Source organism: Fragaria vesca, linkage group LG6, assembly GCF_000184155.1.
Source record: "Fragaria vesca subsp. vesca linkage group LG6, FraVesHawaii_1.0, whole genome shotgun sequence".
In the NCBI taxonomy this organism is placed as follows: domain Eukaryota; kingdom Viridiplantae; phylum Streptophyta; class Magnoliopsida; order Rosales; family Rosaceae; genus Fragaria; species Fragaria vesca.
Window position 1 is genome coordinate 29,049,040 of NC_020496.1, and position 8,938 is coordinate 29,057,977.

At 37.9% G+C, this 8,938-nt stretch overlaps 1 protein-coding gene across 1 annotated transcript; it reads left to right on the forward strand.

Annotated features, from left to right (window-relative positions):
* Nucleotides 1–705: 705 nt before the first annotated feature.
* LOC101314196 (protein unc-50 homolog) lies at nucleotides 706–7,990 on the forward strand. The gene is made up of 11 exons (XM_004304000.1): nucleotides 706–923; nucleotides 3,573–3,640; nucleotides 3,813–3,838; nucleotides 4,024–4,114; nucleotides 4,463–4,558; nucleotides 5,197–5,265; nucleotides 6,834–6,892; nucleotides 6,979–7,101; nucleotides 7,632–7,703; nucleotides 7,788–7,894; nucleotides 7,978–7,990. The coding sequence occupies exons 1-10, from the start codon at nucleotides 831–833 to the stop codon at nucleotides 7,850–7,852; spliced, it is 762 nt and encodes a 253-aa protein (XP_004304048.1). The 5' UTR covers nucleotides 706–830; the 3' UTR covers nucleotides 7,853–7,894; nucleotides 7,978–7,990.
* Nucleotides 7,991–8,938: the final 948 nt, after the last annotated feature.

Genomic DNA, 8,938 nt, shown 5'->3' on the forward strand with positions numbered 1-8,938 from the left:
GAAAAAAGAGAGTTTAAGAAAGAGTCGCAGAGAATTGAAAGTGAAAAACTAAAGTCGCAGAGAACTGGGTTTTTAGGTTTATGGGTTTTTTTTTTTTGAATTACATGGACCAATAAACTACTGCCACGTGACAAAAGGGGGCATCTTGGGCCTTTTCGGGCTTTCGGGTTGAGACCGAGTCCAAGCCCGAGCTCAGAACGAACAGAAAGCAAACAGGCCGGTCTTTGGCCCGGACCGATATCATCACATTAAAGACCGAACCGATTGGGCCCGATCGGGCTTTTGGGTCGGTTTTTTTCAGGTTTTTGGGCCCGAACGCCCAGCCTTAGTTGGAATGGGCATCGGAAAAGATGTTTGGTTGCAATGGGATCTAATTTCCATGTTTTAGTTCAATTGGTCATTAGCCCTAAAAAAAAATGATATTGTATATGACACTTATGCAAATTTAACGGAAAACTTAACGGAGGTACTATTTTAGGTAACGGCATAATAGTTTGGGTACGGATTTGAGTAACTAAAATTTCTGGGTATCAAAAAGTATCTTTCGCAATAGTTCGGTACCATTTTAGGTTTTTACCCTTAAAGAAAATAGAAAAAGAGGTACCAAACCCAATAAAACAAAGCCCAATAAAACAACCCGGCCCAAGTTTGTAAAATGGAAAAGGCATGAAGCAAGTCCTGGTTTCTACGCTTTTTGCTTCCTCCATTCCCACCTGAAATTCTCTTTCACAGATAAACAGAGGAGCGGTGTTAGATTCCAAGATCTCTGATCACCCAATCACAGAGTGCAATAGACGAATCAGCCCCTAGTGAGAGCCGTAGAGTCAAAGATGCTGCCGACGACTTCGAGAGGTCGGTCGTCGTCCTCTACATCTCGGACGACCAACCCACTCTTCATTCAGTACCTCCGCCGCATAATCAAGGTGCTCCTCTCTCTCTCTCTCNNCTCTCCTCTCTCTCTCTCTCTCTCTCTCTCTCTCTCTCTCTCTCTCTCTCTCTCTCTTCATTTCCTGTAATGGATCTGATCTGCTTGCTACTGTCAAATTAAGCCATTTCGATTTTTGTGGGCTGGATCTGATTCGGCGAGTAATGTTGTAGATGATTTCAATTCTGGATGACCTAGGGTTTGGAATCGGTACTCTTTTGTGGTTTGTAAGAGTTTTGATTAGGTGATAGTGAGGTTTATGAAGCTCAGTGTGGTAGGCAGTTTAGAATTGGTTGGTTTAGTTGAAGACGGAGAGCATTACGGTTTTGGATTGGGGTGGCTGGTTTTGTGAAAATGAGGTGCAGTTTGAGCTCATTAGAGATGTTGGAGTCGATTTCGGTGTGGATGTGTGTTTAGTTTTATGAGTTTTGGATTTCAGCTGAGGTTGTAAGGTTAATTTTGGTTCGTGAAAGAAGAAAGACAATGTGGAGAAGCATTACATTACAGTTCTGGATTTGGGTGGCTGGTTTGTGAAAATGAGGTGCATTTAAAGCTCATCATAGATGATGGAGTCAACTTTCAGTGTGGATGCGTGTTTGGTTTTATGAATTTTGGATTTTCGGGAGAGTTTTGGAAGCTGATTTTGGTTCGTAAATGAAGCGTGACAAGTATTGGACCTGCTAGCCTATTGGAAGGCTTGATAAATAGAAACTTTGTTTATTAAACTCAGGATACTGCTTCAGATGTAGATTCAGTGCTGTTGGTCAATGAAGGTATAGGTTTCAGTTTAAGATTCTGGTGTTTGTTGCTACTCTTCAGGATACTTATAGGATTTAGTTGGACATCAGTTTTGTCTGAAAGGGAAAAAAGTGGTTCATCTACAGGGTTGATCCTTAAAGGTGTCAGAATCTACAACATGTAAACATGTTTCTTAGAGAGAAAGTTACCACATGAAAGAATGATGAACCTAAAAATCAAGCAACGTGCAAAAACTCGAGAAAGGATACATGACCTTAAAATAATAGAAGCCAGAATGTAAGTGCTCACTAGTGAGAATGTATAGTTTAGGTATTAGTGCTAGTTGTTTTTAACTGAAGAAGTTGAATAAGAGAATCAAGGGAATGAAGTTTTCCACCGTTACAACAATAACCCTAGAGAGTATGGACATTCAGACTGATTTGGATAAGGAGTTACGTATGGGATCAAGGGGTGGTCAAACTAATTTTTTTTTTTTCTATTATTTGGAATATGACTAGATATTATGGGCATTTTATGGATTTCCTTTTAAGGTAATCTTACTTTAAGCCTCGCACTCAAATGTAACCAGGCCTTGATCTAAGTTTAAAGTCATTAGGTATCTCACTAGGAATCTCAGATTAAAAGGCTCTACACTTCAATTTGGGCCCTGCTATGTGTCTTGCTTTCCAACTTGTACATGATGTGGATCTGCTAAATTCAGGGCTGTGAATGGGACAATGTCACAGCGATCATATCATTTTGGATTTTTGGGAGAGTTTTGGAAGCTTATTTTGGTTTGTAAGAGAAGGGTGAGAATGTGGAGAAGTATTGGATCTGCTAGCCTAGTGGAGGGGGTTTAAAACTTCTTGAAAAGGTTTTAGAGGAAGGCTGGAATTTACTTCAAATTTGGATTCAGTGCTTTTGGTCAAAGAATGCCTAGGTTTCAGTTTGAGGTTGTGGGGTTTTGCATTGTTGCTACTCTTTCGACATTCTTATTTAAGTTGGTGATCAATTTTCTCCGGAAAAGAAAATAAAGTTGGTCATCTGCAGGGTTGATCCTTAAGGTCATCAGAATCTACAACATGGAAATAAGTTTAATGCAGAGAAAGTTACACATGAAAGAATGATGAACTAATTCAAGCATGGGCATTCAGACAGTGTCAATAAATGAAGCAAGCATCTACGAACTACGAATAGTAGAAGCCAGTGTCTCGGTGCTCACTTAGAAAGTGAGAACATAGTTTACGTATTACAGCTAGTTGTTTCAAAGTGGAAGAGGATTAAGGGACTGAAGCTTTCCACCAAAATGAGGTCACTGCAATAACTCTAGCGATTAAGGACACTCAGAATGATTTGAATGAAGAGTTGCATACGGGATGTAGTCATGTAGGGGTGGTCCAAAAACAAATTTTTTTTCATATTTTATTTAGGACTCTGGTGTGGGAGATCTTATGGGCATTTTGTGAATTTTTTTTGTAAGCTAATCTTAATTAAGCCTTGCACCCAAAAGCAACCAGGCCTTGATCTAAATATGAAGTCATTAAGCATCTCACTAGGAATACCAACTTATGAGACTCTACACTTTATTTTGGACCCTGCTACGTATCTTGCTTTCTGACTTGTTACATGATGCGAATCTCTTGAATTCAGGGCTGTGAATTGCACAAAGTCACAGCCATCATATCATTACCAGCAATCCTGAAGTTTTCAGATGTTATGTAAATTTAGGAGATATATAATGTTACTTGGGATTCTTTATGCCATCTATTACCTAGTCTGTTTGAAATCTTTGTTAAGCTGTTGGTTCTCGGAAATAGGATATTCAAATCATTGTCAAGTTAGAATAGCACTCTAGTGTATGCCTGTTCTGTCTCAAAGAATTTATTTCGATTTTGCTGGTTAATTGCAGTGGCAGCAAATGGATATTGAATATACATTTTGGCAAATGCTTCACCTATGCACATCACCAAAAGTTGTGTAAGTATTCAGCCTTTTAGATCATTAGCACGGTCTATAGCTTCTTTTGTTATTATTACTTTTTTGTTAAGTCTGAGTTTTGGGTTTTTTTTGTAGTCTTTTGAAATTTTGATTTCTTGATTTCCTTAATTTGAATCTTACATCTTGCATGTGGGACTTATGACTGAGGCAGCTACCAGCACACTAAGTATCACAAGCGTGAGTTCTCTTTCCTATGAGAAGAAGCAGATGTTCAAATATCTTTCAAATTACCGGCTTTTCTTGTTTTTTACATAGCTAGCTTTTGGTTGAATTCAGTGCACACAGAGTCATAAAATATCTAAATATGAAAACACTGCCGCTATACTGGATGCAAGAAATGCTTACTTTCTTTTTCTTCTCAGAAACTAAGAACCAATGGGCACGTGATGATCCTGCTTTTGTTGTGATCTGCAGCCTTCTACTTACAGTTGCAACCCTGGCTTATTGTGCTGCGTAAGTTCACTGTTAATTTACCTGCTGGTGGCTATATATGATAAAGAAATGAAAATGGTAACAGTTATATTGGTATATAATTATTGTCAAAGTTGATTCAAAATATCCAATATGGAGCTTATGGTTTATCCTCTTCTAGCTGATGAAGATCCATGAGAGCATTTGACTTGTCATAGGAGTTCATATCATTTAAATTGACTATTATTTGACACCGATGATTTACAAGTAAAAAATTATATTTGGCTATACTGGATTTGATAATATCTTGGCTCAGAAGTTCTAGCCTAGTTAGATTATGCAAGAATTGTAAAGAATATTTTGTTGACTTATCTTATTTGCCTATTTCAGGTATGATCATAGTGCTGCACATGCCGTTTTTGTAGTTATTTCAGTTTTGCTTTTCCATTTTTTGTTCATTGGGATGCTTCTGGCTACGTTTTGCTGGTAAGGACGAGTTCTGGCTGATACTATTATGATACTGTGGTTTTTGATTCATGAAATGCCACAGCAACTTAATATCAAGGCTGTGTTTGCTCCATGAGAGGGAAACTCAGTTCTCTGCTTCTTTCTGTTCTTTTCTTTTCTTTTCTTTCTTTCAAGATATAAAGGTCTAAGTAAGGAAAGCCTGTTGTGTATTTTATGTCTATTGATAAGATATGAGATCAAGGTACTGTGGTGAATCGCTTCCATATAAGTTACATAAGGAGATAGTGTGTATGCAACTAGACTTAACTACACGCAAAAATATGCTACTTATAGGTGAAATATGTCAAATGCTGATGATCTCATATGGTGTAATTAGAGTGAATCCAAAAGAGAGAGAATAAAATGTGATTATTTACCTGTAGTGACCTAAAAATTGCGAAAAGAGTGTAGTTTGACATTACAGCAGTGTTAATAATAGCTCCTTATATGTATATATAGAGAGTGTTATCTGATTGTATGTCTGGGGAATGAAATAGACTCCCGAAGTGTTGGAGTCCGAGATCACTATACGAGTTGTCCCTCTTATTTTGTAGAGCACCTTACTGAATGGAAGATCAGAAGATCATGCTTACGGTTCCCTTTTTTTAAACATGCAGGTTCCTGACTAATTCTTACCTGCGGGAAGAGGCTCCAAACAGTCATGTTGTTGAGCAGCGTGTTGAATGGCAAGTCTATATTCCTTACTTTTCTTCACTTCTCACTTTATTAGCAAAATGAGTCTTTCGAGTATTCAGCCTTTGGGCATGGTCCTGAGTCCTATGTCATCAATATATCTATTTATGTTTTTTCTTCTGTCAATGATTATAGATCCATCTATCTCCAAGTAGTATTTTCATGTTTTTGTACTATGTTTCTAACTTGGGTTTTTGAATTAAGACCAAAATTACCTCTTAACAGGTTAACGAAGCACGGTTCCCGTGCGGCCATATTCATTTATATTAAAGACAATAACTTTTATAAGATTATGAATCATGCCACTCACTCTAAATCATGAAACATCACCTCTCTTTCTCTCTCTCTCTCTCTTTCTGCCGTAGTCTATTCCTAGCCGGAGAGAGGAGCTTGAGCCGAAGGAACCGATATCGGTTGAAATTCTATCACCTAAGTGGGTATGTGGTGCGTGATGCCGGCCTGCTTGAGCTCGTCATCGTCCTCATTTCCGACGGCCAGCAGCAATGCGTGCGGGGGCGATCACTCATCTTGTTGAAGACTAGGAGGAGGGAGTCAGGGAGGCAATCAAAGTGGTCGATACGGCGTTGGTCTGGTTTGGGGTGGACCCGGGAGGCCTGATCTTGGGATTTAGATTGGGATTAAGTTGAAAATGGGGTTGAAATTTGCAGTGGATTGGATAAGAGTGGGCTTTGAAGAACATATGGTTGAGGAGGAATGATGCTTTCATTGGTTCAATATGACTGGAGAAATTCCAAGATGTGGTTATTAGCACCTACAACCATTCCATTGTTTAATTGTAATTGTCCTTATTCTTTTCTTTTGGGCTGGTGCATATGGATCCGGAAATCATACGATACAAGCTTGGATCTTAGATTTGATTCATCAAACCTGTATTCCTACTTAAAAAGAAATCCCCATAACAATACAATAGACCTGGGATTGTGCAAGAGAGTATTAGGTCTGAGAAAAATGAGAGAGACGGGTTGGGGAAAGTAACCAATTGAGGGTCAGTAGTCTGTTTAGGGTCGGTAGCCTATTTAGGGTCAGTATGCTACTTAAGCATTTTGGTAAGCTATTTCAATTTTGAAATGCTCTCTTGTTTGTGATCAAGTCTTTTGAACTCTTACAAGTTATGTATGTCTGTTTAGTTGTTGAAGAATTTATAGATGGTAGTACGATACATTAGGGAACAAGACAGCTTTACTAATAATTTACTAATTCTATTGAGGGTCAGTAGTCTATTGAGGGTCAGTACACTTGTTGAGAGTCGGTAATTATATAAGATGATGCTTCGATTTGCTTTGTAAACATGTTCTATTAGCGTCTTTTGCTTTGGCTGAATCAGATGAGGGTGAAAGTAATAATCATATTGAGGCGTTGTAAACATGTTCGGTTAGCATTGTTTGCTTTGGCTGAATCAGACTGAGGGTGAAAGTAATAATCCTAAGGCTTTGTAAACATAATTTGTTAGCGTTCTTTGCTATCCTTCTGCAATTACTATCCTGTATTCTATTTGATGATTTTGTGGGGACTGATGCATGTTTGTTTTACTCAAATGAAGGCTGTATGCATTTGATGTGCACTGCAACTCTTTCTTCCCGATGTTTGTTATGCTATACGGTAACCAACGCAGAGTGTTTATTTTATTTTATGTTACCTGTCTCAAATGATGTTAAATAATTTTTCCTGATGTCTTGCTCCTGCAGTGCTCCATTATTTTCTTTCACCACTTTTGGTAGCTCATGGTTTCGTTCCTGTATTGCTATCAAATTTGCTATTCATGGTGGCTTCTTCATACTATCATTATCTCAACTTCTTAGGTTATGATGGTAAGTTAAAAATTTGCCGAGGTTTTTTATGTATTTTCTTTTTTCACATGTTTATTTTCAGGTGTTGAATTGCTGTGTATGATAGAAATTATATAGGAGGCACCATGTTCATACTATTATACTACACAGTAGTCTCTTTTGATTAGAGGTCTCATTATGTGATTGAGGCAATCAACTTTATAATATAATAAGTGAAATGTGCAATTAGTTTTATAAGACAACGATGGTCATATGATACCCACCTAATCATATAGGCATAGAGCTTCCACCATATATCCAGAGGCCGCTAGCAATATAGATAGATGTTCTTCTTTATGGTGAATGATATTAATTTCTCTACCAATGGCTTTGTTAGCTTGCAATACTATCCAATGGTTTTTTAGTAGAACATATTTGAGTCGAGTTCTTCCAGTGGTTATGAACTTGCTTGTTAAGAACTTAAGATATAGTTTGCTATTCCAGGTGATTAACTAATTATCAGAAAGAAGATCTGCAATGCATTATACTGATGACTTATCTTATTCTTGCAGTACTGCCGTTCCTGGAAAGGACCACTTTCTTCCTTTACCCAATTAGTATTGTCATAGTCCTCTCTCCCATTTGTAAGTGTTGCACGTGACTCTTAGAATTGATTGAGTCTTTGTCTCGGTTCAGCATATTTTGATATTTAGTTTCCACTTTTGCAGTGATTTTGAGTGGCTTCAATCCTTCAAGATATTTCATGAACATGTACTTCAGTCATTGGTTATGAGTAAATGGGGGAACACACATTTAGAGTAGCACATATTGTAAGGTTGGGCTACCAATTGAGAGACCACATCAACTTAAGATGGCATTAATGGATTCTTGATTGCTTCTATGATAATCTGCAAGCAGGAGCTCACATGGAAGAAGCTTCCTGTCACTTTCTTTCTAGGCAATATACCACTGAATGGAAGTCAGAACGAACGAAGATAGGGCATCAAGTATTTCTGTAGGGATTCTGAATATTGAGATTGTATCCGACTCTACGATTTCTCCCCATGTCAAATCGAGGCTTTGCATTTTATATAAATTTTGAAGCAACTACAGCCGACTTCTTTTCGAAGACTGCTCTAATTGTACCAAAGGAGTCGATTGTCTCACCATGCATGTTTGGTTTTCTTTTCCTTTTGTTTCGTGTTAACGAGTGCTTAATTCATGTATATGCGACACAACTTTAAGTGTAGATTCATTGTTGCAGCAACTCTAATCTGACTGCTATATTTCATTTCATTCGTGAACTTTTTTGCTCAGATGAATATAGCCAAACACGAATCGCACTTTTGAATCATACGAACTTCAAAATGAGCTGCTGTCAAGATCAAGTGTCTGGGCATTCTCAACTTCTGAGTTTCCGGTGTCTCAAACTTGGAAATCACGAAGTTACACTTGTTTACTGCAATTCCCACCATCTTCCATTTGGCTCCATAATCGCTATCGAGTCTCCACCTCCTTCCTATATTACAAATGCCAAGACTCCCAAGAGACACCGGACAGAAACTGCAGCATCAGAGCTCAAGGGATTTCACATGCAACTGTCCCAATATTTTCTCAAAACAAGAGTTCGATTCTCCTATTTCATTTTATGTTTACTCATTAATTTTTTTGGGTACTACTTAATAGACTGTAGACTCAAGCACAATATTATCCATATGGACGTGATATGATTTGTGTTTATACTTTATACCAAATCCAAGGCTAGTGAGGGACACCTTGCGGTTTATTTTTATTTTATGGGAGTGGTTCTAATGAGGACCACTAAGTTGAAGACTTCTTTATTTCATTCCATTTCGATCACATATTCATATCTTGACCG

Excerpts from the sequence above, each read along its gene's own strand:
- LOC101314196 (XM_004304000.1), top strand. The coding sequence starts at position 831 with ATGCTGCCGACGACTTCGAGAGGTCGGTCGTCGTCCTCTACATCTCGG. Across the intron at positions 3,839-4,023 it reads GCACACTAAGTATCACAAGC|AAACTAAGAACCAATGGGCA; the intron begins GTGAGTTCTCTT and ends TTTTCTTCTCAG. Across the intron at positions 7,704-7,787 it reads CATAGTCCTCTCTCCCATTT|TGATTTTGAGTGGCTTCAAT; the intron begins GTAAGTGTTGCA and ends CCACTTTTGCAG.